General features: G+C 41.1%; 1 protein-coding gene across 4 annotated transcripts in view; it reads left to right on the top strand.

The window, feature by feature from the left end:
- USP34 (ubiquitin specific peptidase 34) overlaps positions 1–21,454 on the top strand; it is a 274,188-nt gene that overhangs the window by 243,879 nt on the left and 8,855 nt on the right. For all 4 annotated transcript variants that reach the window (XM_077813985.1, XM_077813986.1, XM_077813988.1 and 1 more), the window contains 8 exons: positions 2,565–2,722; positions 4,404–4,482; positions 6,520–6,646; positions 7,203–7,310; positions 8,469–8,573; positions 8,698–8,822; positions 17,171–17,294; positions 18,687–18,766. In XM_077813985.1, coding sequence (XP_077670111.1) covers positions 2,565–2,722; positions 4,404–4,482; positions 6,520–6,646; positions 7,203–7,310; positions 8,469–8,573; positions 8,698–8,822; positions 17,171–17,294; positions 18,687–18,766 — 906 coding nt within the window. The remainder of the gene's footprint in view (positions 1–2,564; positions 2,723–4,403; positions 4,483–6,519; positions 6,647–7,202; positions 7,311–8,468; positions 8,574–8,697; positions 8,823–17,170; positions 17,295–18,686; positions 18,767–21,454) is intronic.

Below are 21,454 nucleotides of genomic sequence, written 5' to 3'. Positions count from 1 at the left end.
GACTTACACTCCTCTTTGAGACCACCAAGAATCTCTCCATACCTTGAAAGATTCCATGGCCACTCTTAGGTCCCTCTGCATATATGTACCTGCAAACAAAAGAACATGTAGCAGAACAAAAACAGCACTGAGAGCTCATCTGGCTTAGTTCTTTGCATACCATTCGCCTTTTGAGCCACCTAAGAAAAGGCCAAGATACCAAAAGAAATGACCACTTACCACGACTGATTCTGTCACCCAGATGTACACCTTATGCAAGCATCAATTTTGATGGTTTGGTCAAGGGTCTGGAATGTCCCCACCTGAGGACTATTCAGCTGCACCATTCCTCCAACATCCCTTCCTCTGGAGACCATTTCTCTTATTTCTGAACTCTGTGGCAGCAGATTATATCCAACAGATGTGTTTTGAAAGCCACAACATCGGATTACTCCATTCGTTTCATCTACATTCCCCTGCTCCTTTTCAGGGGCACATCTCACAATCATTTAATGAGACAGGAATTCATTTCCCTTCTATACATAGGGGCCATGTAAGTGGTCCCAATCCAGCACAGGAGGAAGGGATTCTATTCCAAGTATTTTCTGGTCCCCAAAAAGAATCAGGGATGGAGACCATATTAGATTTCTGACTCCTAAGCACTTTTGTGAGATCACAGAAATTCAGGATGGTGACTCTTGCAGCTATAATTCCAGTGTTAGATTCTAGGGGTTAGTTTGCAGCCCTCAACCTTCAGGATGCATATCTTTGCATTGCATTTCACTGGTCTTGCAAGAGATACCTTCATTTTACGGTCAGCCAGGACCATTTCCAGTATCAGTGCTTCCCTTCAGCCTCTCCTTTGCCCTGAGAGTTTTCTTAAAGGTCATAGGAGTATAGTAGTAGCCACTCACCTACATTGACTTGGAATAATTGTCTTCCCCTGCCTCGACAATTGTCTGCTCAAGGGCTGGTCGCACAACAAAGTTCTCTGCAGTACAACAGCAGTGTTCCTGTTCTGCAGTGGTACAACTTCAACTCAACATTGAAAAGTCCACTTTGATCCCAGTACAGCAGATGGACTTCATAAGGATGTCTCTGGATGCAGTGGCAGCCAGAGCTTACTGTCCCATCAACAGGTTTGAGTCTAACAAACCGACCTTTTCCAAGGTCCCAATAAGCCCCCAGAGATTAGCAAGAAGTTGTCTTCAATTGCTAGGACATATGGCAGCTTGGCAGTGCATATGTCCCTCAGACAGAGACAAACACCTACAAGATCTCTATCAAGCATTCTTACAACTACAATACCCACCTGCGGAAGTGAAGAAACAGATTGATAGAGCCAGAAGAGTTCCCAGAAGTCACCTACTACAGGACAGGCCTAACAAAGAAAATAACAGAACGCCACTAGCCGTCACCTTCAGCCCCCAACTAAAACCCCTCCAATGCATTATTAAGGATCTACAACCTATCCTGAAGGATGACCCAACACACACTCAAACCTACTACAGGCCAGTCCTTGCCTACAGACAGCCCCCCAACCTGAAGCAAATACTCACCAGCAACCACATACCACACAACAGAACCACTAACCCAGGAACCTATCCTTGAAACAAAGCCCGTTGCCAACTGTGCCCACATATCTATTCAGGGGACACCATCACAGGGCCTAATAACATCAGCCACATTATCAGAGGCTCGTTCACCTGCACATCCACCAATGTGATAGATGCCATCATGTGCCAGCAATGCCCCTCTGCCATGTACAGTGGTCAAACTGGACAGTCTCTACGTAAAAGAATAAATGGACTCAAATCAGATGTCAAGAATTATAACATTCATAAACCAGTCGGAGAACACTTCAATCTCTCCGGTCACGCGATTACAGACATGAAAGTTGCGATATTACAACAAAACAACTTCAAATCCAGACTCCAGCGAGAGACTGCTGAATTGGAATTCATTTGCAAATTGGATACAATTAACTTAGGCTTGAATAGAGACTGGGAGTGGCTAAGTCATTATGCAAGGTAACCTATTTCCCCTTGTTTTTTCCTACACCCCCCACCCCCAGAAGTTCTTGTTAAACCCTGGATTTGTGCTGGAAATGGCCCACCTTGATTATCATACACATTGTAAGGAGAGTGGTCACTTTAGATGAGCTATTACCAGCAGGAGAGTGGGGTGGGGGGAGGTATTTTTTCATGCTTTGTGTGTATAAAAAGATCTTCTACACTTTCCACAGTATGCATCCGATGAAATGAGCTGTAGCTCATGAAAGCTTATGCTCAAATAAATTGGTTAGTCTCTAAGGTGCCACAAGTACTCCTTTTCTTTTTTCATTTATGTTTAAGTACTCTTATTTTTTTAATAAGGTAATATTTAAAGAATATCAATGCTGTGTATTTTTCTGATTTTTCCCCTTCTCTAAAATACATAAAAATGTCTTCTAGATTCACACATATATATCACTTCAATGTATTGCTTAATAGAAATAATGGACAGTCATGAAGAGGAGAATATAAACCATAACTTATTAATTAAGAAAGATTACCTTAACCTAATGTTTATTTTGTTTGTTTTAGGCAGTTGAAGAGCTGTTTAACCTCATGCAGCTGTTTGTAGCTCAGAGGCCAGATATGAGAGAAGAGGAGATAGAAGACATAAAGCAATTTAAGAAAACAACCATAAGCTGCTATCTGCGCTGCTTAGATGGACGGTCTTGTTGGACTACTTTAATAAGGTATTACAGTACTGAAATGTTAGTGAGGCAGCTTAATCCTTTTTAGTTAAAAAAAAAACCAAAAAAACACTTTTTAGAATTTGAAATATCATAAATTATTCTTCAGTATAGTTTAGTTTATTATATACACTTTTTGAAAAAATCTATGATACTGTCTTTATAAAAGTCACATACAAAACAGTAAAGTTGTAGTTTGTCTCTGAAATACAGAAATTGTCTCTTTATACATAAAAACCCTATTGTGCATGAAAATAATAATTTAATTTATAAGTTCCCAACATGCAAGGAACTAAATAAATATAATAAATATCAGTAATTTAAAAAAATAAACATATATTATTGTTGTTCAAAACGAAATGTTAGAAAGCCATAACAAAGTGGTATCATTAAAACATTTTCTTCGACATAAAGCATAGAAATTCCGTAGTAAAGCTGAAACTTCATTCTGTATCTTAACCCACCCTGTTTTGCATAGCTTGGTGAGCATGTACAATGTGACAATTTATCCACCCTTGCAAAATTGTGAGGCACGAGTAAGGTAGAAATGGTGGCTTTGTGGGCAGAGTTTCTGCATTATCTGAGATTATTTTATACATCAAATCTACAAAGAGTTTAAAGTTTTTAGGTGCATCTTTTTCTAATTTTAGTTCTGTGTTGAATATGTGAAACTCGTGATTTTTTTCCATTTTATTTATGGATATGACCATAAAATGGCTGCGTCACATAGGTCACATCACTGGGAGTGTAAACCCAGTAACAGATAGGCTGGAATGTTCTTGTGAGAAGAGAAAATCTCCTTTACTCCCCTGAGGGCATATTTGTAGTCATCTGTTTTAGCATGGAAGCAGATACTCTGCATAATTGGATGCTCAAACTTAGTAGAAATATTAGTGTGTAATTATTATTTTTTGTAAATACTCTGGTGTAATGCTTTATTTTGCATGGAAAATACCCTGGAAACCATTGCTTAAGTGAAAGAAATGGTAGCACTTAGAAGCTGTATGCATAAGCTTACATAGGAAGGAACACGTATGTAAATAAGAAGAAGAGGGGGTGTTCAATATATGATGAGAACAAGAACTATTCCCTAAATTATTTTAAAACTCAGTACTGCTTTTAGTGTACAGTTGCACCCTTAATTTGAGTGCTCAGTTAAATGCTCAACTGGCCAGGAAAAATCCTTTATTTCTAGTTATATGCTTAAATGGCTCTTTCAGAAATATTTCTACTCATTTGCATTCTCAAATATGTGCTTAATTGCACCTTACCCTGCACTTAAAATGCATTTTTTTAAAAACCTTAAACCTTCATCTTTGAATGGATTGTTCTTTTTAGTTTTTTAATATTTTCAAGCCATTACTTGTTAAAACAACTTTGGAGAGAATCTTCATAAAATACTTTTTGAAGAGATATTCTTGTATTAAAAAGATGGAAGTTGGTACTATGTCCATCAAAGCAGTTAGTTTTAGAAGTATGTTTGGCACAACTAGGAACATTTCTAAACTAATAAAGTGAAAGGACTGAAGGTGATAATTGTATTCATTTCATTTTCTCCTGATCTGTGCTTACACCTCAAAGTACAATTTCACTAATGCTAAATTTAATAATTTTAAGACTTTGTGAGAATTATGAAAAACTGGTATCTTAAGCATGTTTTTTTAAGTGTTTCTTTCTTTTCTAGTGCCTTCAGAATATTATTAGAATCCGATGAAGACAGGCTTCTTGTTGTGTTTAATAGAGGCTTAATCCTGATGACTGAGGTAAATATTTCATTGTCACTTAGTTCAAATGAGCATCTTCCTTTCCCATTGACTCATCATCTGAGAGGATAGGGCAGTCTCATCACTTCCTTATTGCTAAATATGTTTGCTTTAAGTATTTTTTTAAATACAGTATCAGCCATTTTAAAATTAGCTAAAAAGGGGAAGAGGGGTGATTAAATTCTAGGATACTTATAAAACCATCTTAAAGTGTTCATCATTAGCTAATTGATCTCAGAAGTTTGGATTTCTCAGTGATGACAATGTTAATAACAAAAGCTATATAAAAGCCTAAACAAATCTTTTCTTTTTTTAAAGAAAAGAAATCATAAAATCAAAACTCTGCAATACTATAAAACCCATGTAAATTTTTAAAACTGATATAAAAGTAAACCTACTAAGCTAAATTTGTGCTGACATTTTTGCTGCTTGCCTTTTATCTCTTAGAAATGTTTAGATGTAAGAAATTTGAGCTAACAAATTTATGAACCAAACTCTCTCTCTGTCTGTTTCTATATCAAACTTATTTTTATGGGGGAGGTTTTGGCACAGGACATTACAAAGATATGTCTAGAAATAAAGTGTAACTAGATTTGTTGCTTAACAGCTAGGTTCACCTTCTAGTTGAAGGGTGCTTCATGCAGAAAGGCTAACACTGGACCCAATACAACTCCATTAAAGGCACTGGAAGCTGGATAAGGCCACAGTGTGGTATAAGCAATGTTTTGTCTGACCTGCTCTTAAACTTGTCACTGTTGTACTATGTTATAGACCATATGCTGTCACTGTCTGCTGAAGGTGTTTTTATATGTTAAATAAACAGCATTAAGAATCTTCCACGTCAGCAGAATAGATTTCCTCACTGCAGAGGGTTGACAGTGTATCCTGAATCTTTCTCCTGGTATAAATATAGATCATAATTAAGGTTTTGCATTATATTTTGAGGGAGATTAATATTATAAATAGTATTTCCTTATCTGTTCGATGTTTGAAACATAATTGGCATTCAAGCAGAGTAAACATCTTCTCAAATACCTTTTCTGCCAAAATCTTTGCAATATTGTGTATTGCCAGCAATATGAGTATCCTATACCACTACAATTTCTCTAAGTCAAAAATCCCCAGAAGATGCTTTTGTTAAAGCAGTAGTAATAATTCAGCTGACATAGAATTTTATATTGTATGTCTGTAAGGAATGCACATAAACTTAACTAGAATATATGATTTTTCTGTAACCATTGTTTTCTGAAACAAATGTCCCTTTCCCATGCCTCCTTAATAGAATTTTGTAACTAGACAAATTGATTGGGATTAAAGATTTGTAAAATTTTATGTGTTTTGGGCTATACTTGGCTCTTTGGGTTTTAGACTTTAATGTCTCCACCTGCTACTTACGCAGACTTAAGTAATTGCCTTGAGCCAGAAGTGTTTAGCTTATGCATCTTACAAACTGCATAGGCTAGGCATGCACAGATTGCATTCACCTTGAAGCAAATGTCTTCGTTTTACAGATTTTATAAAGTAAGCTGGATGTGTTTGCAAAGCTTTTTGTTTCCTGAATCAGACTGTTTGCATGTACGTGCAGAGTTTGTTCTGTTTTTCAGTAGCATTTTTAAACTCATTTTCCACGGGCACACAGTGAGAAATTTCTGATTGCTCTAGTATTGGCGAAATTTAGAATGGGATAAAAATCAGTCTTATAACCAAAGCAAATCACAGTCTAAATTGTGGACAGACTACTGTCTCTCCATAATACCAAACTCTGTACTAGGGCAATGATATTGGAGCACAACTTAAAATTACTTTCTTTGTTCAAAGTTAACTAACTGTTCATTATTTGAACAACCTACTGTATATACTGAATTCTTCTTTGAATAACTTTATATCTGTCAGCATCTATCATAAAACATTTGATACATCTTTCTGTGGTAGTAAAATAAATGTAAAAATAGTATCTGTAGGATTAAATTAGAAATCATAATAAATTTTAATTTGTTAGTATCAACTTTTACTTTCATTTTACTTTCTTTTTTGTAGTCCTTTAACACCTTGCACATGATGTATCATGAGGCCACAGCTTGTCACGTGACTGGAGACCTGGTGGAACTTTTGTCAATATTCCTTTCGGTCCTTAAATCAACACGTCCATATCTTCAGAGAAAAGGTTTGGTAATGATTTTCTTTTATAGAGATTAAAGGCTTTAGTTCGTTTGAACTAATTAATTTTCATTGACAGAAATTCTTTCATAGTTTGTCTCGTGGCTATGTAGCCTTTGGGAATCCTCTTTTTTGAGACAATAACAGTGACTAAATTAATGAAATTATTAAAGTGTTAAAATGTATCTAAAAATGAATAGTATAGTTTTGACAGCAGTAGACCAGTGACAAGTCTTAGGTTTCTACTTTGATTAAGATCATGTTTATAAAATTGATACGATTGTTTTAATTGCTCCAGGTTACCATTCTCTTTCTTTCTTCAGGAATTAAAAGTTATCAAGAATTTGGGTGACAGATAACTTAGTATCTATATTATGATATAATGCCTGCACCTGTAATTTTCACTCCATGCATCTGAAGAAGTGTTTTTTTACCCACGAAAGCTTATGCCTAAATAAATCTGTTAGCCTTTAAGGTGCCACCGGACTCCTTGTTGTTTTTGTGGATACAGACTAATGCGGCTACCCCCTGATAGATAACTTAGTATGTTTTTGTATTTGCAGATGTGAAGCAAGCGCTAATCCAGTGGCAGGAGCGAATTGAATTTGCCCATAAACTCTTAACTCTGCTAAATTCTTACAGTCCTTCAGAACTTAGAAATGCTTGCATTGGTAAGTTGTATTAATGCTACTGCAGTCAGGAAAGATTCTTGCCAGATAACTAAATTAAAATTAAAATTCAGAAACAGTTCTATATTATGAGTATTTATGAATGTTCTGCACATTGGATTTGTTAATTTTTTGACATTAATAGAATTGTTTGTTTTCCCAATAATCTTACTAATCCTTGTATATCAAGAATAAAATTAATATTTAGGATTTGTTAGGCATCATTTTATATTATTCATCTAGCTTGTTTAAAAGCCAGGTGCCTGATTCTATTCTATTCTCGCTTATACTAGTGTGAATCAGGAATAACTCTGTTGAAATCAATAGATTTTCTACAGTGTTAGTAAAATCAGAATCAAGTCCCAGATCTTTAATTTAGCATCCACAGGGTAACTAAATTAATATTTAAAGTTAGTGGGAAAACTCATTTATTGTGAAGCACAGAAACCTCGTTACTCTGAGTAAGAACTCCCTGTGTCCATTTCTATACCCCATTTACTAAAAAATGCAACAATAAAAGTAAAAAGACAGGTTAAATAGCTTTTAAAAGTACCGGGCTATGATGTTTCTTGCTTCTTGGTTCCTGGTCGGGTGTTTAACTTGTAGGAATGGACGTCATACCAAGAAAGTCTTGTCTTCTTGCATTAGCAGACTTCTTCTAAAAGGCTTTATCTGATTTTTTTAAGGAGTAGAATTTGCATTTTTTTTCTTGTTTGTGAAGGCCTAACCCACTGTCCAAATTAAACCTATTTTTAATGTAATTTGTATGCCTTTTCCTGTTACTTTGAGTGCCCTTGTCATTGTCGTCCTGGCTGCTGCTGGTTGCCATTTTCCAGGCGTCAGACCTGATATGGTAAAGAAGAAGCAAAGAGGGTAATTTTCTTGAGCTTCTACTTCCTACAATTTGACACCCCTCTTATTGGTTGTTAAGGGAAAGTTGATATAACACTGATTAGGTTTTCTTCTCGTGGTAGAGGTGAAGGAACCTTGATTAATTCAGGTGTTTTCACGTTAAATTTTGTTCACTTAAAGCCTGCCTCCACAATGTGCACTAGCAAAAATAATCCAAATAGATCAGGTTTGCAGATGCATGAGCTATAAGTCATGTTTACCCTTAAGAAATAACTTTGTGTAATAGCAAAACCAACTTCTCATTTGTAGATGTCCTCAAGGAGCTTGTGCTTTTAAGCCCTCATGATTTCCTGCACACTTTGGTTCCATTTCTGCAGCATAACCATTGTACATACCACCACAGTAATATTCCAAGTATGTATTTCTAATTGTTGTATTTTACAGTTGAATTTCAGTACAATTGATTTTTGTGTGCATTGGGGGTGGCTAGTGTTGACCTTTTTAATTCATTATTATTTTGTTCTAATTTACACTACAGTGTCTCTTGGACCTTATTTCCCCTGTCGTGAAAATCTGAAATTAATAGGAGGGAAAAGTAATATCCGTCCTCCTCGTCCTGAACTCAATATGTGCCTCTTGCCTACGATGATGGAAGCCAGCAAGGTATGGACATAGGGAAACCTATTTTCCTGTCAGTGGCATTACATATTTGTAGCTTGTAAAGAAAACGTAATTTTAAGTGATTTCAAAATGATGCCTTCTACAATGTGTTTACCCACTAACTTACTGTGTAAGCAAATTTTAAAAACTGTACTTATGTAATTTAAAATTATCCTCAGTGGGTTTGAATTATGTGGTGGTGCCTGTGCCCAAAATGATGTAATATTATGAGTTTCCATTACAAATATTTATGTAGTGTATGAGCCCACATTTTATAATTAATAATTCTTTAGCATTAAGAGCCAGTTTTAAAAGAAGTCTCTAAAATTGCACCGACCATCTTTCTTGCTAATATTTTTGCATATGTATTTTTCATGTGTGTTTTTTCATTAAATGGTATTTGCATGCATGAGTCTCAGATACTTAGATTTCTAACTATCTGTGCATGCCGGTGCTTGAGCATTTAAATCCAAAAATTTGGATGCAGAAATTATATGTGAAAACTTTGGAATGCAAAACTGCAGACCTGATTTTATCGATTGAGCTATATATGCCTTCGAAAATTTGTTTTTTCTTCAAGTGATTGCTCATATCAATTCCAAATAGGTGTGTGCGTGCCGTGTGCACAGTCATCAGAAAGTTTTTCCTTTAGCGGCACCCATCGGGTCGGCTGTGGAGCCCCCTGGAGTGGCGCCTCCATGGTGCTCAATATATGACCCCACCGACCCAGTGCCTCCTCAGTTCCTTCTTACCACCAGTGACGGTCATTGGAACTGTGGCGACTTGCTTAGCAAGTTCTTCTCTCATTCTCCTAGCTTTCAGTTCGTGTTAGTTTTATTTGTAGTTAGTTAGTGTTAGTAATTTTAGACATTGGGTGTGGGGGTTTCCTCTCCACCCCGACTGCCTGTCTCCCCTTGGGGACACGGGGCATGCCTTGGTTCCAAGGGTTCAAATCCTGCAGTAAGCCCATGCCAACGGGCAACCCCGACGACGCTTGTCTAACGTGTCTGGGGGAGACGCACCAGGCCGATAGGTGTAGGATTTGTAAAGGGTTTCGCCCTGGAATAAAAATGGAGCGGGACTGCCATTTAAAGCATCTCCTTATAGAGGCAGCTCTCGGACGGCAATTCACCTTGGCGCAGCAAGACACAGCACCAAGTTAATCGGTGCAGAGCATTCTGGCATCTGTGGTAGATGTGGCACCATGGAAGGTCTCGGGACATAGGGACCTGCGGCACTGCTGCCAAAGCCGACAGGCACCGTCCGGCACTGATCCCATTCCCTTGCGCTGCAGGAGCAGCACCAGAAGGAGGGTAGGAGTGGATCTCTGCCTTCAAGACCCATTCCCTTGGAGTCGGCCACTGGGGCGCGTCCCAGGGAGGAGCACCCAGTACCGTGACCTTTGGAACCAGCACCGTCGACTTCTGCTCCGCAAAGGGGACAGTTGAGTCTAGTACCTTTGGACTCCCTAAGTGGAAGAGGAGGGGATGCCATGCACTCCAGACACAGCACAGAATGGGGAGGAGGTGACCAGCCCTCTGTGGAGAAAGAAGTGGTTCGGGACTATTTAGAAAAGCTGGACATGCACAAGTCCATGGGGCCAGATGCGTTGCATCCGAGAGTGCTAAAGGAGTTGGCGGATGTGATTGCAGAGCCATTGGCCATTATCTCTGAAAACTCATGGCGATCGGGGGAAGTCCCGGATGACTGGAAAAAGGCTAATGTAGTGCCCATCTTTAAAAAAGGGAAGGAGGAGGATCCTGGGAACTACAGGCCAGTCAGCTTCACCTCAGTCCCTGGAAAAATCATGGAGCAAGTCCTCAAGGAATCAATTCTGAAGCACGTAGAGGAGAGGAAAGTGATCAGGAACAGTCAGCATGGATTCACCAAGGGCAAGTCATGCCTGACTAATCTAATTGCCTTCTATGACGAGATAACTGGTTCTGTGGATGAAGGGAAAGCAGTTGACGTGTTGTTCCTTGACTTTAGCAAAGCTTTTGACACTGTCTCCCACAGTATTCTTGCCAGCAAGTTAAAGAAGTATGGGCTGGATGAATGGACTATAAGGTGGATAGAAAGCTGGCTAGCTTGTCGGGCTCAACGGGTAGTGATCAATGGCTCCATGTCTAGTTGGCAGCCGGTATCAAGCGGAGTGCCCCAAGGGTTGGTCCTGGGGCCGGTTTTGTTCAATATCTTCATAAATGATCTGGAGGATGGTGTGGATTGCACCCTCAGCAAGTTTGCAGATGACACTAAACTGGGAGGAGAGGTAGATACGCTGAAGGGTAGGGATAGGATACAGAGGTACCTAGACAAATTGGAGGATTGGGCCAAAAGAAATCTGATGAGGTTCAACAAGGACAAGTGCAGAGTCCTGTACTTAGGACGGAAGAGTCCCATGCACTGCTACAGACTAGGGACTGAATGGCTTGGCAGCAGTTCTGCAGAAAAGGACCTAGGGGTGACAGTGGACGAGAAGCTGGATATGAGTCAACAGTGTGCCCTTGTTGCCAAGAAGGCCAATGGCATTTCGGGCTGTATAAGTGGGGGCATTGCCAGCAGATGGAGGGACGTGATCGTTCCCCTCTATTCGACATTGGTGAGGCCTCATCTGGAGTACTGTGTCCAGTTTTGGGCCCCACACTACAAGAAGGATGTGGAAAAATTGGAAAACGTCCATCGGAGGCCAACAAAAATGATTAGGGGACTGGAACACATGACTTATGAGGAGAGGCTGAGGGAACTGGGATTGTTTAGTCTACGGAAAAGAAGAATATGGGGGGATTTGATAGCCGCTTTCAACTACCTGAAAGGGGGTTCCAAAGAGGATGGCTCTAGACTGTTCTCAGTGGTAGCAGATGACAGAACAAGGAGTAATGGTCTCAAATTGCAGTGGGGTAGGTTTAGGTTGGATATTAGGAAAAACTTTTTCACTAGGAGGGTGGTGAAACACTGGAATGCGTTACCTAGGGAGGTGGTGGAATCTCCTTCCTTAGAAGTTTTTAAGGTCAGGCTTGACAAAGCCTGGCTGGGATGATTTAGTTGGGGATTGGTCCTGCTTTGAGCAGGGGGTTGGACTAGATGACCTCCTGAGGTCCCTTCCAACCCTGATATTCTATGATTCTATGATCATTCAAGGCCTCAGGCAGTACCTGACCACTACAGCAAGGGGATGCCTGAGTCTCCTTGGCCACATGGCAGCCTGCACTTACGTGGTCCGGGATTCCACACTGAGGCTCAGGCCACTCCAGGCATGGCTCGCTTCGACTTATCTCCCGGGGCGTGACAGCCTGAACTCTGGTCACAGTGCTGGAGCAAGTACTCAAGTCCCTCCAGTGGTGACTCGACCCTCCGACAGTGTGCGAAGGAGTCCCCTTCAACAACCTTCAACCCTCCTTGTCCCTGGTAACGGATGGGTCAGCTCTGGGATGCGGCGCGCATTTAGGAGACCTCCAAACACAGGGCCAATGGTCGCAGGATGAGCTGTCTCTCCATATCAATATCAAGGAGCTGAGGGCAGTGCGGCTAGCATGCCAAACCTTTCAAGCCCGACTACAAGGCAGTGCGTGGCAGTTATGATGGACAACACAACTGCCATGTTTTACATCAACAAGCAGGGTGGAGCCCGTGCCTCTCCCCTGTGTCAGTAAGCGCTCCGGCTATGGGAGTTCTACACAGCCCATTCCATTCACGGGGAAGCATCCTCTCTACCAGGAGTTCAGAGTGCATTGGCAGACCACCTCAGCAGGCCCTTCCACAATCAGGAGTGGTCCATCCGGCCGGATGTCATACACTACATCTTCCAAAGGTGCGGGTTTCCCCAGGTCAATCTGTTCGCCACCCAGTGCAACAGAAAGTGCCCAATGTTTCCTGCCTGTTTTTTATCCTAAGCCTCATGCCAGTGGCCATGAGCAGAGGCTGCACTCCCTGGATGTATGGCCGGCGCTAGCTTTCTACATTGAATGTATTAAGCCATTCAGGAAGTCAAACCAGTTGCCCATAGTGGTGGCAGACCGGATGAAAGGTCTCCTGGTCTCATCTCAAAGAATATCTTCCTGGCTCATGTCCTGGATCAGCACGTAGTATGAGGTGTCCAAGGTATGAGCCCTGGCACTTACAGCACAGGCCTCATTGGCAGTGTTCCTGGCCCAGGTCCTGATACAAGAAATCTGCAGGGCAGCAACTTGGTCCTGTATGCATACGTTCATCTTTCATTATGCCATCATTCAACATGCCAGAGATGATACAATTTTTGGCGGAGCGGTGCCCCAGTCAGCGATTCCATAACTCCAACCCCACTGCCTAGATAAGGCTTGGGAATCACCTAATTGGAATCGATATGAGCAATCACTCGAAGAAGAAAAAATGGTTACTCACCTTCTCATAACGGTTGTTCTGCAAGTGGTGTTGCTCATACCCATTCCAAACCCGCCCGTCTTCCCCTCTGTCGGAATAACCAGCAAGAAGGAACTGAGGGGGCGCTGGGTCAGCAGGGTCACAAATTGAGCGCCATGGAAGTGGCACTCCAGGGAGCTCCACAGCCGACCCAATGGGTGCTGCTAGGGGAAAACTTTACAACTGCTGTGCATGCGGTGTGCACACACCTAATTGGAATGGATATGAGCAACACATCTCAAAGAACAATAGTTACGAGAAGGTGAGTAACCGTGTTTTCTGGAAGTTTATCTAGAAATAGGGCCCTACCAAATTCACGGTTCATTTTGGTCAATTTCATGGTCATAGGATTTTAAAAATAATAAATTTCATTATTTCAGCTATTTAAATCTGAAATTTCACAGTATTGTAATTGTTGGGCTCCTGACCCAAAAAGGAGTTGTGTGTGGGGGCGGGGGGGGAGGGGGGTTGCAAGGTTATTGTAGCGGGGGTTGCGGTACCACTACCCTTACTTCTGCACTGCTGCTGGAAGCAGCACTGTCTTTTAAAGCTGAGCAGTTGGAGAGCAGTGTCTCTTGGCCAGGAGCCCAGCTCTGAAGGCAGAGCTGCCCCCAGCAGCAGCACAGAAGTAAAGATGGCCTGGTATGGTATTGCCACCCTTACTTCTGTGCTGCTGCCTGCTGCCTCTGTCTGGCTGCCCAGCTCTGAAGTCAGTGCAGAAGTAAGGTTGGCAATATCATGACCCCCGCCTCAGGGCTGGCCTTACCATGAGGTGAACTGAGGCAGCTGCCTCAGGTGCCAGACTGTGGGGGGGGGCACCACTAGGACCCAGAGTGTAGAAAATTGTGTCTGCTGCTGGTGCATATGTATTCTCTCTCCTCTGATGCACAGAAATGGTGAAGTGCTGTGCTAGAGGAAGGAGGGCACAAGAGACATAACAGGCAGGCAGGAGAAAAGGTGAGAGGGAATAACAGAATGCAGCAGGAGCTGCAGGGAGAGAGAGGAGGAGGAGCCTCTTATGTATCTCTCTAGCACCCCCAGGAGCCTGGACTGATTAGCACCAGCTTCTCAGGGAGCTTCCTGTTTCCTGCTGCTTCCCTGAACCCACTTGAGGAGAACAGGCAGTCAACTGAAGTAGTAGGAGCCAGTTAGGCCCTTAAGACGCTGATATCTTCCCTCACGCAGGCCCTGGTACCAGCCTGCTTATTTGTCCCCTTCAGTTGAGTGTTGAGAGCCACTATAGCTGGCACAGAACAGCAGTCATGAATGAAAGAAGAAAACGCCCCTCTGGGGCAGCATTCAGAAAAAGAAAGACATCAAAGGAAGCATTTCTATCTAAGCAGGAAGGAGCTCTCCTGAGATACATAGACACAAATGTTCACGGTGAGCCTTCCGGCCCCAGTGAGGATGTGAGTGGTGAGCAGATGCCATTGTGAGAATGCTTGCTACCCAAAACCTAGCAATGGAAACTTCCTTAGAATTGTGGAGCTGATGGCTGAGTTTGATGCTGTACTCCAGGAGCATCTAAGAAAAGTCACCACCCAAGAAATGTACACACACCACTACCTTGGAAAAACAATTCAAAATGAGATCATAGTTACTGGCAACAAAAGTCAAACAGAAGATTGTGGCAGATCTGAAGTCAGCAAGATATTACTCTGTTATTCTGGACTGCACACCTGACATCAGCCGTACGGAACAGATGACTTCAATGGTGAGTTTTGTAACAACAACAGAACCTAGTGAAAATGTCCCTGCAATGGGGACTGTCAGAGAGTATTTTTTAGAATTTATTGACATTGATGATACTACAGGAGCTGGTATGACAAATGTGCTTTTTAAAAAGCTGGAAGATACGGGAATTGCAATAGCTGACATGAGAGATCAGGGCTACGATAATGGTGCCAACATGAGAGGAAAGAACAGAGGAGTGCAGACACTGATCCGAGAGTTAAACCCTTGAGCTTTTTTTTGTCCCATGCAGTTCTCATTCATTGAACTTGGTGGTTAGTGATGCAGCATCAGCTTCTAGTGAGGCTGCTGAATTTTTTAATGTAATTCAAAGCATCTATGTATTTTTCTCTGCATCAACTCATCAACGGCAAATTTTGAAGCAACATCTGGAACATCCTCTCTGACACTGAAACCACTGAGTGCCACAGGATGGGAAAGTCGAGTGGAGGCGATAAAGCCTATCAAACACCAAATTGGGAAGATAGCTGCCATTATGGAGGATAATGCTATGACAGGAACTGTTTGTGGGAGAACAGTGGCAGAGGGAAATGGAATCACCAGAAACATACATAACTTCAAATTTCTGTGTGGCTTAGTGTTGTGGCATGACGTACTGTTTGAAATAAGTGTTGTAAGCAAGAGACTCCAGGGTGTTGACCTTGATATATCTGGAGCAATGGAACAACTGGACGAAGCAAAGTCACACCTACAGTGTCACCAGTCAGATGAGGGATTTCAAAACGTTCTGAAGAGTGCACAGAAGTTGGCAGAGGCACTGCACGCTGAAACTATTTTCCCACCCATTCAAGAATACAAGAGTCACTGAAGAAGAAGATATTTTGATTACAAGGCACGGGATAATCCCACAAGAGACCCCAAACAACAATTCAAAGTTGAATTCTTTAACCAGGTGCTAGACTGTGCAGTACAGTCAGTTGAAGAACGTTTCATGCAGCTCAAGGAACACAGCAGTATATTTGGGATGTTGTATGATATTCCAAAACTCCTCACTATACCTGAAGAAGGCCTGCACCAGCAATGCAGGGCACTAGAGACAGTGATGACATGTACAGTATTGATGCAAGTGATTTAGGTGATGAACTGAAAGCCCTTTCAAGATACCTTTCAGCAGGATCAACTCCAAAGGCTGTTCTGGAATACATGTGCACAAATAAGATGACCACCCTCTTTCCAAATGCTTTTGTTGCTCTGCGCATACTTCTAACACTTCCTGTAACCGTTGCCAGTGGAGAACGCAGCTTCTCCAAGCTGAAGTTAAATAAAAACACATCTGTGCTCCACAATGACACAGGAGAGGCTGGTCGGACTTGCAACATTCTCAGTAGAGCATGACCTGGCCCAAGCTGTGGACCTTCAGGAAGCAGTTCAGATCTTTGCAACCAAGAAGGCGTGGAAAGCACCACTTTGATTATTCAAACAGATAAAAATGCCAGTGTTTACTATGCAGACAAGAAAAGTTACATTTGCTGTTCAGGTGTTTGACAGTTAAGTGTTACTTAAAATTTTTGAACAAGGCATTTTAAGTTGTTAGTTCTCCTTTATTGGGATAGGTAGCAGAGCAGTACCATGACAGGAGTAGAACAGGAAGAAGGCAGACTTGAGACCTTTCAAAATTTTGGCCCAAGCGAGGGAGCATGGGGGTGTCATTTGAGCTCCCCGCCTCAGGTACCAGAATGTTGTGGGCCGGCCCTGCCCCACCTAAAATAACCTTGTAACCCCCGTGCAACTCCCTTTTGGGTCAGAATCACAATTTGAGAAGCACTGGTCGACCCCATGAAATCGGATAATATAGGGTAAGAGCACACAAAAGACCAGACTTCACTGTCTGTGACATGTTTTTCATGGCAGTGAATTTATTAGGGCCCTATCTATAAAACTGACTTTAAAGTACATTTTGGGTGTTGCAAAAAGATATTAATCTGATTATTGATATGCCCTTTAAAAACTGAAAAATAGTATTTTATGCATTTAAATGTATGTACACTGATCTGCAAATTAACATCTAATTTTATTCACATCACATCTATTTTGAGTTAGTCTCGGAAATTCTCATCCAGTTTTACAGCAGTATATTATTAAATGCGTTGAAAACTTATGGCTCTGAATAAGCTTATTAACTAAATTTTTAGGTATGTCATGTCATTGCCCAGTTGCTTAATTTAAGCATAATCTATTTATAAATTGTCGTCTTAAATCTTCAGGGTAAAGATGATGTTTATGATCGTATGCTTCTAGACTACTTCTTTTCGTACCATCAGTTCATCCATCTATTATGTCGAGTTGCAATCAACTGTGAAAAGTTTACCGAAACTTTAGTTAAGATGAGTAAGTATGGCAGTTAAACAGACTTCCTTAGCCATTGAGGTGTTTTGTAGTGGCAATTATGAGACAACTGTGTACTTACTTTTAAAAATTTAATTTAGTATATTGATAGTCAATGGGGTTTAGGCTCCAAAATGCTTAAATCCCTTTTGAAAATTAGATTTAGGCTCATGAATCGGTTATGTATTGCAAAGCTGAGGACAGCAATACCTAAATATCTTTAAAAATCTAGACATTAATCCTCAGCCTTGCTGAGACTGCTAACAAGTGTGCCAATTAGTGCCAGCTCTGACAGTGGTTTCTGGGATGTGGACACCTCATCTGTGCAGTAATAGCTGAATTGAGACCACCAATTCATTTTACATAAGCAACCAAAAAGCCATCAGAGGGCACCAACTCTGTCACTATATATACCTGGGCCTGATTCTAGTTAGTGAGTTAGGGCCTGATCACACTACAACTTTTAGCTGAGTTTGTACTCAGCTAGTGGAAATGGTTTTTACCTCCACACATGGCAGCTGTGTTTCACCGCTGGCAGAGGCCTAGAATAGCCTTTCTATAACAATTCCAGCACACTAATTTTTTTAGTGCCTGTCTAGCTAGTTCAGCAGTCCTTCTTCATCCCAGCTCTCTCTGTGTGGGACATCCTCTGTGTGTTCATCTTCTGGAATAGCTACTCAGATTTTCCCAGAATACAATATAGTTAGGCAGCATGGTAGGTGTAGATATGCAAACATGGTTATGTTGTGAGGAAAGTTTCTTTGTAACTGGGTAAGAGCTATCTTTCTGACTAGTTACCAAATTATGGAGGTAGTGTGGATTGGCTTTTACAGGTAAGAATTCATTAAGCCATTGAGTCACCCACTCATTCTTTGTTCAAGCCATGAACCACACAGCAACATTACTATTTAGTGTGGGATTTTTTTGCTGAAGTGTTTATCAAGAATGTGTATCCTTTGCTATTGGTCAGTCTGTCACCTAGCCAATGTTTCATTAAGTGTATGTAGGTAAAGTTGTGGCTTGAGGTGAAGATGAAGCTTAAGAAATTTCAAATCTGTTTGTTGTGCTCATGCTGCTTTGTTTCTCAAAAAATATGAAAACTGATAAATTGTTCCAGCTAAAGAATTAAAAGAAAACAATATTGAGATAAGATGCTACGTTTTTGATTCAGCTGGTAAAAATGTAGAAGGAAGTCCTGTTCTGTAGACTAACTGTACTATAAAAACCATTCTAGATGCTAGACATTTGTGGTCATACGTAATTGGCTTAGGATATAGTCCTCTGAATTTTTATGGTGCTTCAAAACTACTCAGGTCAAAAAATAAATATATCCGACAAAGATCAGTTTTAGGTAGTTCTTTATGTTATCAGTTTTGTTTTCTCTTAAAATTTCAGGTGTCCTAGTTGCTTATGAAGGTTTACCGCTTCATCTTGCATTGTTTCCCAAACTTTGGACTGAGCTATGCCAGACTCAGGTAAAATTTAAATGAGTTTGAGAACTAACTGAACAAGAATATTTAGAAGATGTGACAGCTGTAAATTCTTTAAAGCTAGTTACTTTTTAAACAGCAATTCATAAGACTAATTACTAATTAATTTCAGTACACTTCAAATTTATTGGGTGGTATTACTTTGTTCACAACTTTAACATTTTTTAAATTAACAATTAGTAACACCTTGTGTTTGTATTGTGACTTTCATCCTGAAGGATCTTTTAAAAAAACAAACAAACAAAAAAAAACTGATATGCAGATCATGTATAGCCCTGATCCTGCAAACACTTTTGTATGTTAATAACTTTACACACACGCATAAATATTAGTAGGTTCTGAGCTTGCGCTTGTCGATAGAGATTGCTTTGGCCACCATTGAAATCCAGCCACTTCAGAGCCATAGTGTACCCAAATATCACAATGAAGAGTGCAATATATATATATTTATCAATAAATATCAAGATCAATAAATCTAATCTGTAGATCTAGAATAGAATATTTTAATAGCGTACAACCATTTCACCCAACAGTTTAGGATAGAGAGTGAAGAATACCATACCCAGTTGAAAGTGCAGGAGGAATTTAGGTAATTAGAATATACTTAACCTAAGTTAGAATTTGTCCAGGAGACCCATCAGCACTCCTGCGCTTATGTGAAAACAACTACAAACTTTTTTCAAGTAAAGTTTAAAAAGATTAAATCACCCTAGATTACTTGTCGAGTTGCAGGCTTGAAGAGATGTATATAACCAAGTTTTAAATCACAAAAATACGCAGTTTATAGTGGAAATGCTGACACAGCGGTAACACTACTGACACAATGGCTACATATTCCCACTTGGGGGATATGGCACCTCTCCATTCAGCTGCAGAATTTTTCTAGTGAGCAGTATGTTTTGGGGCTGCTTTCTCCTTCCCCTCTCTTGCAAAGGATGCCAGGGGTATAAAAGAGGGAGTGGCCCAGCCTGTATCTTTTATTAACCACTGAAGGTGCAGTGAGCTCAAATCACGCCCAGTGTCCTCAATGCTTTTCTTGACAGTTTCTCTTTTGATTTTGCCTTTTGGGGCTATTTTCTTTCTAGTTAGATTAACAGTTAGTTAGCACAGTCTTTCTTCAGTCCAAAAAATAAAGAAGAAACAGTACAGCAACGCTGTATGGTAAACTGCACTATAGGGTGGGTAGAAAGCTGGCTAGATTGTCGGGCTCAGTGGGTAGTGATCAATGGCTCCATGTCTAGTTGGCAGCCGGTGTCAAGTGGAGTGCCCCAGGGGTCAGTCCTGGGGCCGGTTTTGTTCAATATCTTCATAAATGATCTGGAGGATGGTGTGGATTGCACTCTCAGCAAATTTGCGGACGATACTAAACTGGGAGGAGTGGTAGATACGCTGGAGGGGAGGGATAGGATACAGAAGGACCTAGACAAATTGGAGGATTGGGCCAAAAGAAATCTGATGAGGTTCAATAAGGATAAGTGCAGGGTCCTGCACTTAGGACGGAAGAATCCAATGCACCGCTACAGACTAGGGACCGAATGGCTAGGCAGCAGTTCTGCGGAAAAGGACCTAGGGGTGACAGTGGACGAGAAGCTGGATATGAGTCAGCAGTGTGCCCTTGTTGCCAAGAAGGCCAATGGCATTTTGGGATGTATAAGTAGGGGCATAGCGAGCAGATCGAGGGACGTGATCGTCCCCCTCTATTCGACATTGGTGAGGCCTCATCTGGAGTACTGTGTCCAGTTTTGGGCCCCACACTACAAGAAGGATGTGGATAAATTGGAGAGAGTCCAGCGAAGGGCAACAAAAATGATTAGGGGTCTAGAACACATGACTTATGAGGAGAGGCTGAGGGAGCTGGGATTGTTTAGCCTGCAGAAGAGAAGAATGAGGGGGGATTTGATAGCTGCTTTCAACTACCTGAAAGGGGGTTCCAAAGAGGATGGCTCTAGACTGTTCTCAATGGTAGCAGATGACAGAACGAGGAGTAATGGCCTCAAGTTGCAGTGGGGGAGGTTTAGATTGGATATTAGGAAAAACTTTTCCACTAAGAGGGTGGTGAAACACTGGAATGCGTTGCCTAGGGAGGTGGTGGAATCTCCTTCCTTGGAAGTTTTTAAGGTCAGGCTTGACAAAGCCCTGGCTGGGATGATTTAACTGGGAATTGGTCCTTCTTCGAGCAGGGGGTTGGACTAGATGACCTTCAGGGGTCCCTTCCAACCCTGATATTCTATGATTCTATGATTCTAACTGCTATCTGTAAAGTGGCATTGGCATTATATCAACCCTTTTCATGCAACAAAACCCAGCTCTGTTCTATCACTCCAGTTAATCACAAGTATCCACAAGATACTTTGCTTTTAAAACAGCATTAAAAAAATTGAGAACGCTGCTATCCTGTCCTTACTGTCTCAGACGTCAAATCATTCATGCAAAAATGTCTGTTTTTAGACTTTGGTCTACAGATAGGTCCTTATCAGTATAACTGATGATACCTTTTCTCCAAGGCTTTGTATGGCCTCCATAAGATTGATTACAAAGGGAAACATGCCTTATTGATGCTACTTACACCTGGGCCATTCGAGATGCAGAAGGTAAAGATAACGCATGCTCATCACGAGATTTCTTTCTTGCTTCCCTTACTATCGACAGGGGTATTTCCAGATGGAGTAAGAT

The sequence above is a fragment of the Eretmochelys imbricata genome, chromosome 3, assembly GCF_965152235.1.
Source record: "Eretmochelys imbricata isolate rEreImb1 chromosome 3, rEreImb1.hap1, whole genome shotgun sequence".
Taxonomy (NCBI): domain Eukaryota; kingdom Metazoa; phylum Chordata; order Testudines; family Cheloniidae; genus Eretmochelys; species Eretmochelys imbricata.
The sequence above is the reverse complement of the archived record's forward strand: the minus strand, read 5'-3'. Positions and strand labels throughout refer to the sequence as shown.